Consider the following 18372-nt stretch of genomic DNA (forward strand, 5'->3'; position numbering starts at 1 on the left):
CCATGGAGTGTGTATGTGGTGGGCCAGAGGAGGGAATACGATGAGGGAAGCCTGGATATAAGTAAGATAAAGCTGGAGGAAGCTGGAGGAGGGGGCAAAGGCCAGGTTAGAAGGATATTACAAATCTTCTGGAAGAGTTTGACTTTATTTGAAGGGAACAGCAAGCCTTGGAGAGTTTTATTCAGGATGTGCAAATCGGAGTTACTTTTTAGAATGATTTTTCTAAGGAAGAGCAGGATTATAGGCAGGAAAGCCAATTAGAAGGCTATTGCAATAATGCAGTCAAGAACTGATGTTGTCTTGAACCAGAAAAATGGCTGCTTCATACAGCTGATCATTAGGTCCTGAAAAATTAATTTATTATAATATTATTGTATTAATTTGTCAGAACCTAGTGATTAACTGTAGGAAGGGGTAGAGATAGGGGAATATTTAAGCTAACTCACAGGTTTACACTTAGGCAACTGTATGAGGGCATCATTAACAGAAATGGAAAACTTAGAAGGAGGAAGATTGAGACTGAGGGAGGGGATTGATTAGAAATCCCTATTTTGAGGGCACCTGGGTGGCTCAGATGGTTAAGCGTCTGCCTTTGGCTCAGGTCATGATCCCAGGGTCCTGGGATCGAGTCCCGCATCAGGCTCCCTGCTCCTTGGGAGCCTGCTTCTCCCTCTGCTTCTCTCTCCCTCTCTCTCTCCCTCTGTCTCTCATGAATAAATAAAATCTTTAAAAAAAATCCCTATTTTGATATATGTTGATATATATCTATATCTATATCTGTATATTTGAAGATACTGTTTTTCATAAGGAGATACCCATAGAAAATTGATTACATGGATCTGGAGTGCAGCAGTGGTCTGGGATGAAGATATGGGTTTGTAATTCACCAGCATTGTGTTAAGCTAGGCTAATGAATAGCAGCAAATAGACACTCCTGCCCAACCCACAATTTCAGTGGCTTAACATACTAGAAGTTTAGGTTGGAGTAACATGTACTTCTCTTCCACATGGTCATTCAGGGATCCAGGTACTTCCTATCTTGTGTTTCTGACATCACTAAGACAGTGGTTCTTAACTAGAGTGATTTTGTCCCCCAGGAGACATTTAGCAATGTCTGAAGATAATTTTGACTGTCACAACTAGGAGAGATGCTACTGGCATCTAATGCACAGAAGCCAAGGATCTGCTAAACATCCTACAACACGCAGGATAACCCCTCTCAATCAGGAATTATCTGGCCCAAAATGTCAGTAATGCCAAGGTTGAGAATCTTTGCCCTAGGGACTCATTATCATCTCATGCAGCTGGTAGAAGAAGACGTAACATGGAGGCAAAGTACATGGCTGGTTTTCATTTGTAAACTCTTTGTATCAAATATCACTTCCACTCCCCCACTGAAAAGAACTTAAGCACATAGCCACAAACAGCAAGAAATGCTGAGAAATGTAATCTAGGAAAGGGGTTAGCAAACTACAGTCTTCAGGATCAAGCCAACCCAATACCTATTTTTGTAAAGAAAGATTTCTTGGAAGACTCACATGCATTTGTTTATAGATTGTCTATAGCTACTTTCAGGCTAGAATGGCAGAGTTGATTAGTTACAGCAGAAACCACATGGCCTGCATTACCTAGAATATTTACTACCTGGTCCTTTACAGAAAAAGTTTACCAACCCCTGGATAGACATATACCCTGGATAAAGATAAAATGGACTTGGTTAGATGGCTCTTGGTCTTCGCCACAAGTAAAGACATAATACAAGGTGCTATTGCCCAGGGAGAGTGTGTGGGGTGAGAAGATAAAAGATCCCAGTGTTTATGCACCTTATTAACTTTTATTGACTGTAAGAACATCCTGATTGGACTTGGAACACTAAACAGAAATATCACCGTAAGGTCCTTGCTCCAAATACCTCTTGACATGAATGAAATAATTGAGGAAATACAACGTTAAGGGAAGAATAGCTTTGAAACTTACATCAGGCTTTGGCAATAACTCACATGTACACGTTTACTTGTTTTTATTCTTTTCTGCCTCTTATGGGGATTATTATTTCAAATTTTCCTACATGTCTTGTTCCTTTTGAATTCTCTGTGATGCAGATGGGAAGTAGCTCAAGTATAGTTTTTAAGTGTAGTAGTTATGAATGTCTGTCTGCCAATTTGGATATATGAGAAATGTCACTTTTTTCTGTGACGTGATATAATTTTTATATGTGAGCCTTCATTTTAAATGTGGCAGAAATTTAATCTTCTTCCATTTAGGGTCTTCTTAGTCCATTTAGGGTCTAATTTTTATATGTGAGCCTTCATTTTAAATGTGGCAGAAAGTTAATCTTAGTCCATTTAGGGTCTTCTTGGGTTGCATCGATGTCCCACAGGTGGGGGAGGAGGGCTTATGGAGAACCATGTTGTGTGGAGGAACATATGGTCTGTATCTTTGTCTACTGATGCTTCATCTACTGGCACCTGCAGAGAAGCCCACTCTTGTGTATTGTGGGAGGCTGGGGTGGAAGTCTGCAAGCCATCTTTCTCACAACCCTTTGCCAGCTGGCTTCTAATTGTACTCTGACAATGGTAGGAATTCAAAGGAAGGAGGAGGTAAAAAGAATGCTCCATATAGTTCTCGTTTCTGTCAACTTCCCTTGAGCAGAAGCAGAAGGTTCTGGCTCCAGCCCCCAACCTCCTGAGTTAGCTGTGCTCTATCCCTTCAGAGGTACCACCAGCATCAGTTTCTGAGGTTCAAGTAACAACCGTGGAGAGGAGGGATGTCTCAGGATTTCCCAGAGGCAGGTAACCTCACCTCCTTCCTTGTGTCCTTCCATCTATAGGGGTGGTCACTGCTTTTTTCAATTCCTAATATTTGGGTGATTCCATGTCTCATTTTTCATTCTTCCAGTCTTCTAACACCTGGCCAACCTATTCTCTTTAATAAATCCATTCTCCTTGAAATCCCTAGCAGGTTTCTGTTCTCCTAAACAAACGCTAACTGATGTGCCTGGATTCCCATCTGGTCTTTGGCACATGTCTTAGGTTTCTCCCGGGCGCGCTCGTGTCCAACCTATGAGGACTCTGTATGTTTGTTGGCTGCCTGGGTTGCTCCTGCGGGCACCTAAAATATCCCCTTGCTGATGCATCCCTCTGGCGTGCGGGAATTCCTGCTGCTTTGTTGCCTGCTTGCACCCACATTGTCCTGGTACCTCTGCACCATGTTGAAGAGAAGCTCTTTGGGAGAATGCCTGCAGGGCTAAGATCCATCGGCCTACACACACAGCACATAGACAGCTCTGCTGTTTCTGCATTCTGCTGGGAGTTCTTCCTCCCTGGCCTTTCCTCTGGGATGGGGACGTATTTCCCTCTGCCCCCAACCTCACCCCCAGGACATGGTCCATTCTTTGAGAAATCAATCATAGCTGAGCTTCCTTACTTTTTGTCTCCTTCTTTCCCCAACATAGGGACTATTTTCTGGTCTTGTGTGTGTGTGTGTGTGTGTGTGTGTGTGTGTGTGTGTGTGTGTAGGAAAGAAAAAGCTCCTGACTGAGATGCTTTTAAACCTCAATTCCTCCTTAGGGCCTAAGATTTTTAAAACTGCAAACTTATACAAAAGTTCAACTCTTTTGTTACCTGCATTCCATCAGGTCACATTCCTGCCTTGAGGCAGTACAGACAAAATGTTAGCTGCCCAAAGATGGGGGAGGAAGGTAGGAATAACCAGAAATACAAGGTGCATCTGTCAGTTTTCAAAATAGCATCCTGCCCCAGATATTTTTAATTCACCCAGAACCATAATGTCTCTTTTCCTAACCATCTTTCCCTGTCCCTGATCGTAATCCCCACCCCTCTAGTCTTTCCCCCTCCTCCCCAATTTCCTGGATGGTGCACCAGTTTGTGTTGGGGCAACTTGTGCACATTTTCACTATGACACTTACCATATTCTAACGGCTGGACTCTTCACAGAGGACTGTGAGAAGCTTGCAAAGAAAAAAAAAGGTTCTATTTTACTCTGTATTTACAGCCTCTAGGACAGAGCGGGGCATATAGAAAGTGTCCAATAAACTGGGGATAAACTGATTTCTTGATTTTAAAAATTGTTTGTCCGAACTAAGTATTAGAGACAATAGCTAACATTCACATAGCACTAACTATGCCCTATTTGCTCTTAGCAGATGGGATGCATTAACTCTTTGGTTTTGACAGTAAATATGGGAGTAGGGATCTATTATTGTCCTCACTTTACAGAGGGGGAAATGGGCGTACAGAGAGGTCCCGCACTTTGCCTTGCCAAGGTCACCCAGTAGCAAGTGGAAAAAGCCATGATTTGAACCAGGTTATTTGGCTTCAGAGTCTATGCTCCTACTCACTAGGGCCAGGCCACGCTTATTGACTTGGCTTTTATAAGGACACGGCGTGCTCCTTGTGTAAAGGATTCTGATACATTTTTTAAATTGCACTGCTCTAAAATGCCTCCGAGGCATAAAAGAAAGAACATATAGGGAAATGGAATTATGTTATTTTACTTACCATTAACAAGGATAATTTACTGATACATTTACCTTAAAAGCACCAGGTGACAGAAGGTCAAATTCCTATCACTGTCACAGTAGGGTCAGGATGCTCATAGGTGTGCTAAAGCGTCATGTTCTGTCCCAGACATTAAAGAGAATATACCCTCAAAGAAGGAAAAGGAGAAAGGAACTGCAAAGGCAGAAAGAATTATCCCTATTTTAAAAGCATCTGAAAAGAAGGGAGCAGGAGAATAGACTAGGAATCTTGCCAAGGGCTCTGATCTTTCCAGAGGAGATAAATATAGAGTAATTCAGTTTCATTTATTTTTCTAGAACCACTAAACTTAAGTCAAATGGTAACTCTAATGAAATAGCCATGGAGATGGCATTTAAATTGGTTACTGAAACAGCCTTAGACATTTATTTTGATGGGAATTTGGCTTAATCTTTCACAAGTTTAAATATAGAAATTGTACATTTATTAATTGTGATTGAGTATGAAATTTGGACAATTTTTCTGGGCAAGTAATAGTTAACCTGAAAAACTTTTCCATTGCTTTATTATTTCTTATAACACTGAAAATCAAATTTTTATGAGTTGCCTTCCTTTACTATAAATTATGATATTGATTATAACTTCACTTTTGTTAAAATTCGGATACCTACCTAACGTTCTTTATTGTTCTATACTGAGTATATCTACTTGAAACTAATGTGATATAGTGAAAATGTTATCTTATTCAAATAAAAAGAGCTATTTATAAATTACTATGGAAAAAGCAAGCCAGATTGAAACACTGAGTATTGGGGAAAAAAAAAAGTAATAGGTCCTTTGGCCCATTTTGGACAAAGAACACACACACATTCATTTAACTCATTTATTTAAAAAGTGTTGAGTACCTATTATGTACAAGGCAAAAGCTGGTATGTTAACAATGTCTGTTAGAATATGATATTAAATGACTCTAAACATGACCAGTCCATCAACTCATTTATGGCTTAATGGCTGGTTAAGTTAAACAATGGGTGCTGTCCCTTTAAGGCTCTTAAGACACCCAGAATCCTGGTAAATAATATGCACTGTAGTTATTTATAGCTATACTTTTGTTTCAGAGGCTAATAGATAATAACACCCCATTGAGGTGTTAAGAACCCCAGCTAGTCACAACTATGGGTGGAGAAAGTGGTACTATAAGCCAGATCTAATTTTTCATCTGATTATTGGTGAACATTTGACATGGTATATAACTACATTAAATATCTAGCAGATATCCGTATCAAAATGCCATATTAAATACATATGTAATTGTTAATAATAAAAGGAGTAAAAGAAAGCTAATGTGGAAATTTCATTAAGGAAATATTAGTAGCCCATATTATCTGTATAGAGCCTTCCTATTATTTATTAAACTGAAATATTCATCATTTTTGTTTCATGTGTATATTTTACAACATGGGAAATTTCATGTAAAATGGAATCATTTACTTTGTGATGAAATTTGGAACTGCAGCAGAATTCCTGCTTTGTTCTATTTTATTTCAAAACTTTTTAATCCATGAATAATGGTAAAATTTAAAAAATGGAACTAGATAAACACATGAAATCACAATTCATTACTTTTACATTTATTTTAAGCTCTTCTATGGTATAACTATAAAACCCCTTTATCATAGAATTCCTTAGTAGTGTCTTCTCTTAACTGAATTTAGTTTAGAAAATTTAGAGTTTCATTGATTCTGTTTCTTTTCTGTACAAGATTGAAGATAAAGATCAAATAATTTTAAGAATTATTGTTAGGTAAAAATATTCCGTGTGCTCTCTCCATGAAAAATCTCGAGCAGTTTCCTCTCAATTAAAAATAATACTAATATTTCCCATGGGATTATAATATGGCAGAGACTTTTTGAAAGTAATTGAAATGCATTAGTAAGAGGACGATATTTTCATGCTGAACTTGTATCAGTAGTCCAGATATTATTAAAATAATTATTTTCATAGACGATGACCTACATCTTTATTTGCCTAGAAGTCTGAAAATTGTTAACAATAGAAAGGTCAGTACAGTGTGGTACCAAACAGGTTTCTTGACACATTCAGGTTTAAATGGACCAAACTTTCATTCAATTAGCCCAGGGCTTTTGCAGCCAGGAACCTCTTGTTTTCAGTGTCTTAACTAAAGGACAATGAAGGTATAAGAACAAGCTATAAAAGAAGGATCTTAAAAGCAAAAGTCTTCTCTGATCATCCTGGTTTTGTTTTCTTTATTGAATGCAGACCCCAATGCTTCTGTGCCTCTAAAGGTTTAGAACACAGCCATGAGGCATGTTGAAGAAGCATAAAGATAGAAAAAGAACGGCTCTCACTGTAACCACACAATCATTAGCCACTAGCGCTTCAAGGAGCCTTCACGAGTCCCCTGGGCTCCCCTCTTGTCTCTGAGGGGCAAGGGTTCCTGGAAACATCACTGTTCCTATTCCCATGCTTTTCCAGGCAGAACAATAGCACTGCTTTCCTTCGGGAGCCCAAGAGTGGCAAAGCTACCCTTTACTGTGTCCATCCTGCCCCAAGCCACTGAGTGCAAGTCTATTTCCTTGAACTGTTAGGTTGGGGATGTGAAGAAAATGAACAGAAGAGTGCATCTCTTAGCTCTTCCATATTATGCTGTCTCTTCTTAGTTATGGGTTGGGGGAGGTCCTAGGGTGGGGTGGGAATGCCCACACATAAAGAGGGCAGAGTTTTCTGGAATTTTTAAGTACCACCAAGGCACCGGTAGTTAAGTGGGCTAGGGGTGACCAAAATTTTAGGATTTCTGTCAATCCATAGGACAAAGATTCGTGACTGCCCTTTTCAGTTCCCAAAGCATTTATTGATGGATTGTTTGCCAGACTGGTCTATTTAATGGAAAGAGGCACTCTTCTGTTACCAGGGGATTAAGTGAAGAAACACTGGAGCTGTAAGCACTGGTGGCGAATTCCAGTTGGTCATGCTTTCTAATCCCTAACTACATAGTTGGATAAGAAAGTGCATCAGTTAGACGTGAAAAAGCATGTGCTGCCCCTCCAGAGTCCAGAAGTGCTTAAAAACTGTGATGTATAGAATCCGGAACAATAAGTTACGTGCACAAAAAGAGTTTATCATAACATAAAATTAAAAAGTGACAATTTCATCACACGGTTACACTGCTGTTTTCCTTTTTTTTTTTTCTTTTTTTGGGGGAGTTTTGTCCTTTTTGTTTCATTTTTCATTTCCATTTTTGTTTTTTATGGAGGGTTGGGGGAGGGTAGAGATGTGGTCCACTGAAGATTAATCACCCTCAATGATATATATATTAGAAAAAATATCAGCAGCAAGACTCTCTAGAAATAGATTCTGTTTGATGTAGCTAGTCTGTCTTTTCTGTTTTGCCCTCTTTCACGGCAGCCTCTGAAGTTTTCCGCAGGGGGGCTTTCTCCGAGTTGGCATGTCCTTGGCCAGAATCCGCCGCTCCGCCATTTTTGTGGGTAGTGTGTTTTTCCAAGTAGTTCAGCATCTCACTGAGGACTGTTTGGAAAGTGCTTAGGGCTGCACATATTGCTGGAGTCCCAAAGCCATGAGTGATCAAACTGGAAATGAGAAGTGGTAGGGAAAAAGAGATGAACAACTTACAGTATGTTACAGAACAAGTATTTGATCCAGAACATTCAATGAAACAGGACAGATAGAACACAAGTCAATGTATTGCTTTTGACCATAAGAAATTCAGGATGCATTTAGAAGATTTGTCACTGATAGACTTGATATACACTAATGATCAGCCAGCCTAAGTAATTAACACATGATTTGGCTCTGATTCTCTCTCTCATTAAAAAAGCCAACAAATTACAACTTTCTGTGTGTGGGGATCATCTCATTTTTAAGAATGACCTATATGCTGGTATGAGCACAGATCACACAAGCCTGAGTAGGCTTGATGGCTAGCTGTTCCTCTAATTTCATTCTTCTCTTCTTCATAGTAACAAAGTTTTATCTGGGTACACGGTCATCTAGCTGGAGACTACATTTTTAAGCTTTCCTTGCAGTTACATTTGGACGTGGGACAAACTTCCCACAATAGAACGTGAGGGGAAGTGTTGGATTTGATTCCCACCTGCTTAAAAGGAAATTGAGTGACTTTTATTTTTCTCTCAAAATAGTTAAGCAGCTCTGCAGATGAAGATAATCACCTTGGTGGAGGGGGAGGACAGAACAAGACTGAAGAAACCCACTCAGCTTCAGGGTCCTCAATGAGAGAAAAATAAAAGTCTATCTTATGTAACCCACTCTATGTTTGGGTTTTAACAGCTAACTAATTAACTAATAATCAGAAATAATGAGAAAAATGTAGGGAGTGTTGTTGGCAACTTCAGCACAGGTAACCCTTCCAGTCATGACAAATATCATCTCTAGCTGAGCAAATACGTAATTGCAGATTCACTCTTGTGAACAGAAACCGCCTCCTCCCTCAGCTTGTTCATTTGGTCAATTGTTTCTGAAGTGAAACTCTGCCAGGTTGCTTCCCATAATTAATACCTTGTAATAATATAGAAAGATATTCTTGACATATGTTATGCATATGTTATAATGTATACAACATAGTATACATTCAATAAACAGAGCTATTAACTGCTCACAAGTCCTAGTATCATTGTTATGACATTTGCAGTTTTTACTCATCCTCCATAATATGTTAACTAGCTTGTTACCCCTCGTAAGGTATATAATCTTTAGGAGCAAAAATAAGGAGATTTTAAAACAATGCAAATGAAGGACAAACGGTCCAAGGTAGCCTGCTGATATGCCAGAGTGGTGATAATAACAGGATCTATCACATGGAATTGCTTATATTAGTCCATAAAAAGGGCTCAGGATGATGCCAGACCTATAGGAAGTGTTCAATAAATGGTAGATATTGTTGGCTATGGGATATTCATGGTAAGAGCAAAATTTTCTGCATGTCTCACATTATACTCCACAGGTTGCTAGCATCTTTCATCTGAACATTTTACAAAGCCTGCTCTGTGCCTAAGTCATAGCAACATATATTACAAAGGAAAGTCTTCAGTCTTCAATTATTTAGAAAATAAGAATGATTAGTGCTTAGACAACTATGCTTGCCAAAATCTGAAGTATAAGACATCATCATAGTTCAAGCATCTGCATATCTTTGCTATAGTATCTTGCATTGCTGAGCTGGAAAACTGACCTCAGCTCCATTTCTCAATGAGAGAACTAGAAGGGAATCCATATGCTTTAAGATCTATCAGGGAATCTGGACAACAAACGGAATTGATTGGCGTGGTGGAAGAATTAATCATGGCTCCATCCACAAAGACAACTGAGTGAAGCCATTCATTAATGTCAAAATGCTTGGCTCTGGTTACAAACTGTCTTTCTTGCTCATGCTTTATTCCTGTTTTGAGCTCCTTGTACCCACTGGATGAATTTTATTTTCCTCTATAGTGCCATGTCCTCTTGGTGGGGACCAGCCTCTTTATCTATGGCAGAGTATGCAGAATTTAGTTTCACTAGGTTAAATATTAAAGTTAATAAGCCAGTATTTGAATTTTGAACATACGCCAGGCCCTGTTCTACGTGCTTCATTCTGTATCACCTTCTATAATCCTGGAAACAACACTAAAAATGAGGTACTATTTCCATTTTTAGAGATGAAGACACTAATGCGCAGAGGTAAGTAATTTGTCTGAGAAATCTAATATTCTGTATTGCCTCTGTGCTTATGTTCTCAGGATGTGGGCGTGTTTTACTTATTTTTTTTTTTTTTTAAGAAAAGTCACATTCTGTTGGCAGTTTTAGCTTAGTTTCTCAAATTTTGTTCTGTAGGCAGATTTGTAGGCCTGGAAGGTGAGAATTCTTCTTACTCTTCTAAGATCGGGGTTTTGAAAAATCAAGTACAAAATGAGTAGGCCTATAGAAATGCTTTAATTCTCCATGTGGAGAAGAGGTGTCCCCATAATGAAAGATTCTTAAGCTGGTCTCCTTTCTTGGCTGATGGCCTTGCTTGCTTCTATACAATGCACTATTGTTAGCAGGATGACCGTCATCTCTGCCTGCACTGAGAACCAGGCATGCCAAGTCTTCACACTGGCTCTGACTTTAGGCACTTTGTGATCTGGAAGAAGTTATTTAGCTTGGTAAGATGACAGTGGTCTGACTAGGACATCTGCAAGTTCTTTCCAACCCTAACCTTCAATCCACAGGTGCTAATGCTCTTTTTTAAAACCCAGGACATGGAGAGAAGGTTATGGATATTGGAAGACCACTGGGCTGAACAGAGAAGTCTAAAATTGATTGTGGAATCTTCAACACGAGAAAAGTAACTGTTTATGTTGTATACCTGAAACTTAATATAACATTATATGTTAATTACACTTAAATAAGAATAAACAAAACTTTAAAAAAAGTAAAGTAACTGCTTGAAATGTTATCTTTCAACATGGGAAACCACGTAAATTGTTAGTTTTCTTCATTTGACATTACCTGCACATCAAAAAACATGCATGGCGCACTGCATAGGATGATAATAAGTACAAAAGATAGCTTCTGTTCTAGCAGTTTTCAGTGAGGTTTATTAATCCAAGTAATTAAAGTAATTTAATATTGTATTAGAATAGCACAGAAAAAAAGTATGAAATCACAGGATGATTAAGAGGAATTTCTGGAAATATCATGTTATTCTGTTGGCCCCAACCACTTTTTCCCAGTTGTCCTATAAACTGAATAATAAAGTCTATAGACTGTTATAACTTGGCATAATAATTTTGAGATTCATCCATGTTGTGGTATTTATCAGTAGATTACTTTTTATTGCTGGTTAAGTATTCCACTGAATGGATTTATTACCATTTTTTCATATAATGGGTCCTTACAATTCTGAAGTGTTAATATTTTAAAAAGGGAAGTGACCACAGAGGTGTTTAGTAAGGAGCCCAATAAAGTAACTGTATTTTTTTTTAAAGTTTTTTTTTAAGTAATCTCTACACCCAATGTGGGGCTTCAACTTACAACCCCGAGATCGAGTTGCATGTTCCACTGACTGAGCCAGCCAAACACCCTAGTAACTATTTTTTTTTTTAACTAAGTGTTATTAAAGGACTAACAATGCACTTTACTATAGGATTTAAGCAATGCATCTGACAAAAATTTCCCCAAATACCATGTGATAAGTTGAGAGGACAAATGAATTAGATGGGAGCCGACTTAGGGAAACTCACAGCTGGTTGGGCAATGATGCTCAAAATTTGTCAACCTTGAAGTGTGTTTCCAGGGGAGTGCTGTAAGACTCTCCCATGCACCCCACTCTGCTTGCCATGTTAATTGACAATGTGATTGAAGGCATCCTAGATTTAAGTGCTGGCATTAAAATAGAGAGGAAAATTCCTACACTGGATAATGGAACCAAAATTAAAAAAAAATATTTTTGTGGTAAAAAAGCATTGGTGGTGGGCCAAAAAAAGGTGTGAGATTTAGGGGAGATTAAGGAAAACACATCCATTTACAGTATGCTGACAGAGAGATCTGACCCAAGAGCAATTCTCAGGGAAGGGCTCACCAGATCAGTAAATCTAAGTTAAAAAAAAGAAAAGCAAGGGTCAAAATCTGAGGTTTGGATCACAGCTAGTCAGGCTTACAAGTTGTATTCACCCTGAACTATTCTCTCTCTCTCTCTAACTAGATTCCAGCTCATTGATTTCATTTTCCTATTACTAGTTTCACACTGAGGAGCAGGAAGGTTCTGACAACTTACCATGAGCAACACAATTACCTACTGAGAAAATCCAGACTGCTAAAGTTTATGGCACTCGATGTCAGAGAAAATGCAACTTCTATTTAATAGTCATGGTCTTAATTTTATTCATGGTTTTATAAACTCTTATTCTGCTAGATCTCCCAATTAACACTCTCAAGGGCATCTTTGTGCAACATAAACCATCTTTTCAAATTGGCTGAGCTCAGGAAGACAGTAACTATGCTGGATCCAAAAGGTGAAATTCTACTTTTGACTTTCCCCCTGAGTGTTAGGATATGTTCACATTTCAGCAATTGGAGGGACAGCCTAGAGCAGAACCACAATTTTTAGGGAGAGACTATGTTTGTGTGTGCACATGCACCTGCGGACTTACACTGTTTTTTGTCTTTTTATAAGGTAGCATTCTGGAGGCACCTGGGTGGCTCAGCCTGTTAAGCATCAGACTCTTGACCTCAGCTCAGATCATGATCTCAGGGTTGTGAGTTCAAGCCCCAAGTTGGGCTCCATGTTGGGCAGGGAGCTTACTTAAGATAAATACATGAATGAATGAATGAATGAATGAATGAATAAAATAAAAATAAAATATAATATAAGGTGACATTCTGATCTCTTCTTGACCAATGGGCTTGACCTGAATAAGATTATAGACTTCAACTTTTTAAGGGAAATGTATTGCAACAGTTCAAACTGTATTCTCTACCAATAGGGCTAAAAATGAAGAAATGGAGACAGAAATGACAGAGGTAAAAATTGAAGATGGAAAAGAAGAAATTGCTATTTGAAAGAGAATAAATTATAATGCTGTCTTCTTTTTCCCTGTGTGGTTTTGCTAATAAGACATTAGGAACAATCCAGGTTTAACTCAGTGTTTATGCTTATAAACTACTTGCCATGAATGATAAGAATCTATCAGGAAACTTCTGTACAATAGAAATTTCACAAACTTCTCTTCACACCTTGTGATCTCTCATTAAGTACATTTTTTACTTGCGGCTAAGGCCTTATAAGTTCATCTTAAAAATCTCCAGGGGTGGCTGGGTGGCTCAGTCAGTTAAGTGTCTGCCTTCAACTCAGGTCATGATCCTGGGGTCCTGGGATTAAGCCTGGCATTGAGCCGCACATGGAGCCCTGCATCAGACTCCCTGCTCCATGGGGGGCCTGCTTCTCCCTCTCTCTCTCTGCCTGCTGCTTCCCCTGCTTTTGCCCACGTGCTCTCTCTCTCTGTCAAATAAATAAATAAAATCTTTTATTAAAAAAAAAAAAGAGAAAATCTCCAAGGCTTCAGTCCTTACTTGGAATATAAATTAATAGAGGATTCTGAAAAGACAACTACCTAAGGAACAAGAGCTATTTTACTTTCTTTAATCTAAGTAAATATGGTTTATACTTCAGTAGCTTTGTTGTATGCTAGAGAACTGTTACAAAGCTGTTTCCATATTGTTTTAGCTGTCCTTCAGAAATGCTTTATCATTACTTTTAATCGATTTGTCTAAACTAATTTAAATTAAAACATTAAAGCTATTTTCTAAAACATAGCCTAAAGCAAACGCCTATGGAATCTTCCGCTGAACTCTTCCTATCTAAAGAGTTGGGCTTAGGATCCAGCACATCCTTTCCAAATACTAATAAGGAAACACTGGTTTAAAATGTATTGAAAAGGTGGGGCACCTCGCTGGCTCAGTCAGTAGAGCATGTGACTCTTGATTTTGGGGTTGTGAATTCAAGCCCCACATCGGGTGTGGAGCCAATTTAACAATACCAACAACAAAAAGTGAATAACAAGGGCACCTGGGTGGCTCAGTTGGTTAAGCGACTGCCTTCGGCTCAGGTCATGATCCTGGAGTCCCGGGATCGAGTCCCACATCGGGCTCCCTGCTCAGCAGGGAGTCTGCTTCTCCCGCTGACCCTCTTCCCTCTCGTGCTCTCTCTCTCTCATTCTCTCTCTCTCAAATAAATAAATAAAATCTTTTAAAAAAAGTGAATAACAAATAAATAAATAAAATGTATTGAAAAGGAAATGGCAGCCTCATTAGTATTTCCTACTGAAGACTAGGTCACTCAGGTGTGTCTGACAACAATGGATGGCATTTTCTAGCTTTCTTTTGGGATACAAAAAGCTGAACATAATTAGATACTATTGAGCTACAAACTAGTAGGCTGAACATCAGTAGAAAATAGCCCATTGTCATCATTTAGGTAATCAGAGTAAAAGCTGACTTCATTTCGTCAAATTTCAACTTTCTACCTGGAAAATGTTTGACAAGCAAACATCTCTTCCTCTACTTCTTCGGTATATATAAAGGCTGAAATAGTTCGGGTTATTATTCTCATTATTTTGTTCTGATGCATCATTCCAATGGGTGTTTGCTATCATGTATCTTTGATTTCCTGAATCGCATACAGATACCCCTGGCACCAACCTCCCCTCTGTTTTTTTTGGCCTCTGGGAGGCATGCAGGCAGCAAGATTTAAGGGGAAGACAAGCCTCCTTCTCTTTCCCTCCTGGATTATTCAGCTACTGCAGGCTTAGGTCCAAATGTAGCCTGAGGCTCAGTCTGTACTCCCCACTACGGTTTTAGGTGGCAGCCAGAAAAATGCCTTCTTCCACGCATGAGAACAGTGGTGAGGGCAGCAGGCTGGGGAACAGCCTCTGGAGAACACCAACAAAGGATTGTGGGGCTTCTCTGTAGAACCTTACTTCTTTTCAGAGCTGTGAGGGTAAGGCACTTCATCTCTCGGAAGCAGCACAAACCCTGAATATAGGCCATGGACAGAGACCTCACCCTGAGGAAAGTAGCTGGGGCTTATCCTCCCAAAACTTGATGGCATCTATCCTTTGTAGCCTAACCGGCCGTGGACATAGAGGAAAAGAGAAACTGTCTGACTGTGCTTATTTTCTACATAGATTATATTGTCCCATGGCCCCAAGTGCTTTTCAAATGGAGTTTCATTAAAGTCTATAATTAAGGTATACAGTTCTCTGGTGGTGAGAAATTATTGAAATCTACTCATTAGCAAGGCCTTGACAGCACTCACAAACATTCTGTGCTTCCTTCAGCTGGTAGTTCTCAACCTTAGATACATAGAAAACTCACCTGGGGAGCTTATTAAAAAAATATCAACGTGTGGGTCCCACTCCAGAGATCCTGATTTAATTCGCTTGGGGTAGGTCCAAAACATCAGTATTTTTTAAACAGTACCTATTCAATTTAAATGCAGCCAGAGAGTTGGGTATGTTCCCTTAGGGCCAAAAAGTAACACCTAACTACCATGTCTGCTATCCTTCCCAGGAAAAAGAGAATGAAGAACTTCAGCATTTCCCCCAAGAACTTCTGTAGAACCTTAGTTTCATGGGCTGTTAATAGTGACTCTGAGAAAAAAAGAGTTCCTGTGATCATGTCTTAGAAACATGGGGTTCTTTTTCCATTCAGAAAGGGTTCTGGAAGCTTTTGATATGCTAATGTATAACCGATATACTTCAAGCACATTACAGTAGGCAGGGTTTCCCAAACCATAAAACACTTGACCATGAGACACTTTCAAGGAGCATCTCATGGGTTAGGTCCCTGAAACCCATCCTAAGTGCTTCCCACAATCCTGTGCTGTCTCCCCAGACTGTCCTCCAATCCACAGCTCAACAAAGATAGAAATTATTTAAATAAAAATTCCCAAATTTCTTTACCAGCTATGCATTCCCCAATTATTCACACATGTTGTTTTTAGGGTGCCATGTTTGGAACTTGTTAGAAATAGTTGCCTCTGGTTTCTGTTGTTTGAATTACTAGTGTCCTAAGTGCTGCACCTAAAAATCATTTCAGATGTCATCAAGTGACCTTCAAGGGATGCTTTTATATATGTATCTCCTGCAGCCTTTGGTTTGGTGCCATGCAACTTGTGAAGTACAATAAATATTGGCAACTAATTTAATTCTTCAATTTCCTGCTTAATGTTAAATGAATATTAAATAATGTAATTTAATGTAGGTTCATACAAGAAGTTCATCATAATTCCACTTGTCTGCTAAGGGGATGAAAACTGTTTCCTGTTTTATTTTTAGTCTACATTTTTACTAGTGAAAATTTTATTTCACGGGAGACTATTTTTACTCTTATGTAAACAGAAACTGTCCGTATTTAACTAGTGAATAAGACCTGACCATTTACAGGTATGTTTTTCTTTGCAACTGGGAATGGCACACAGGTTTTGAAGTTTAAGTTTTAAAGTTGCATTTGAACCTTACATAAAGAAGCTTAAGTGGGAAATATAGGATTTTTTTTTTCTTCACAATTCAGGCCCATTACTTTGAATATTCTTAAACAAAATGGTCCTAGAAGTCCTCTTGAATTGGCAGAACATCCTGAAGGAGGCTTAATAATTTTATTTCTTACATGCTAAGCCTCATTGTATGATTTATTTCATGATGTTTTCTTTTGAGATTAGAGATTACATTGAAATTTCTTCATTTCTCTTCTGACACTGATGAGTGACTTCATAGGATTAATAAAACCATCCACTGCTGATTACCTTCCCTACCACTTTCCCATTCCCCCAAAATGAGAAAAATAAAAACAAAAAAAAACCATATGCACACTTTGGGCTCCTTGGAGACAACCAAACAGGTCACATTCAAGTAGAGACACACATGCTTTCCTGAGTGAGCTGCCAAGCATATGGTGCTCAGAAGACAAGTAGCTGAGTTGACTGGAATTCATGTCATATGTGGAACATAAAGAAAAGGGGGATGAATAGTCCAGCAAGAGAAAACTCAGACACCACAGCTGTCTTTAGAAATTGGGAGGGAAATGGAATTAAACTGACTGTGGAAGTCCCCCAAGGAGTGGGACATTAGGGAGACAGATGTTGCCTCAATGGAAGGAAGACATTTCAGATAGAGTTGTCGGAGATAGAAGGGATGTCTGGGCAATGAAAAAAAGAGTCTGTTATTGAAAGTTTTTGAGCCTGGAATGGGTGACAAGCTGACAAGAATGCTGGACAGAAGATCCAAATGTTGGAGGAGAGTGGGAAATGTAAGGGGCCTTCCAACATGGAGAATCAATGAAGAAGATGTCATCACCAGCAAATATACCGATATCTGGGAAGTGCCTATATATTTCTTATTTCCAGGAATGATGGGAGGAGTATTTCTCCCATTTCTATGGGAGGGTCTATTTCTAAGAAGGTGTGATGTCAATTCACTTTTTGACTGCAACGGAAGAATTAAGCATATTGATCATTTCACTTCGCTAGCCCATGGTTCAATTAAAACACCATGGCCCTGGGAATAACCCAGTGGAGAATACATCCAAGACCTAATAGAGATATTATCATAATCCACATTGATGAATATATTTACTGGGTACATACTATGCGCTAAGTACTATGGATAGATAGATGAAAGCCTTTCCTAATTACCCCAGGTAATTACCTATATTGTACTTAATCCTTTCTCACAAAATCTCTCATATATTATAAGTTTTGGTAAGTAATTTTCCTTTGCATTACAAGTTCCTAAAGAATGAGACAATCCTTGAGTCCCAATCTTTGCACCACTGGCCATTACCACTGTAAAATACAAGAAATAATAACATTTCAGGCTCCTAAGATGGGTACTAGGAAAGAAAACTTCCTCATTTTTCTGATAGGCTGCTTTTTCTGAGTGGAGCATTAAATATAGTCTAACTCCCTCTCCTTACTTATGTTGTCAGACGTGATTTCGCTTGACTTCAGATTCAAGGTGATTAGGAGAATGTAAGAGACCAAGAAGGGAAAAGTTGCTAAGACTTCCTTGAAATTGCAAAGAGGGGAATTGCTAATACTGCAGAAAATGAGGCCCCTGGGCCTCTGTCTGAGCTGGGTCTGTTCTGTCTGTGAGGCCCCATGCCACCTTGGTCTAATTGCCATCCTTGTTCCTGGGAATTGTATCTGTGGGGTGTTGTGTAGATTTCAATCAATTCTCGTCCCCCTTCCAGTAGGCGTTACAGTGTCTGCTGTGTTCTCTACACTTTTGATGGTACTCAGTAAATTATAAATAATGAATAAGCCCGACTGCTGTCATTTTGATGGAAACAAGCAACTTTCCAG

The 18372-nt window shown here is 39.0% G+C and overlaps 1 protein-coding gene across 2 annotated transcripts in view; it reads right to left on the reverse strand.

The window, feature by feature from the left end:
* Positions 1–7887: 7887 nt before the first annotated feature.
* TFAP2D (transcription factor AP-2 delta) overlaps positions 7888–18372 on the reverse strand; it is a 52555-nt gene continuing 42070 nt past the window's right edge. For both annotated transcript variants that reach the window (XM_028097472.1, XM_088024349.1), the window contains one exon: positions 7888–8107. In XM_028097472.1, the coding sequence (XP_027953273.1) occupies positions 7888–8107 (220 nt within the window). The remainder of the gene's footprint in view (positions 8108–18372) is intronic.

Source organism: Eumetopias jubatus, unplaced genomic scaffold (assembly GCF_037043125.1).
Source record: "Eumetopias jubatus isolate StellerSeaLion01/CBP00866 unplaced genomic scaffold, mEumJub1_p1.0 scaffold_6, whole genome shotgun sequence".
Classification (NCBI taxonomy): domain Eukaryota; kingdom Metazoa; phylum Chordata; class Mammalia; order Carnivora; family Otariidae; genus Eumetopias; species Eumetopias jubatus.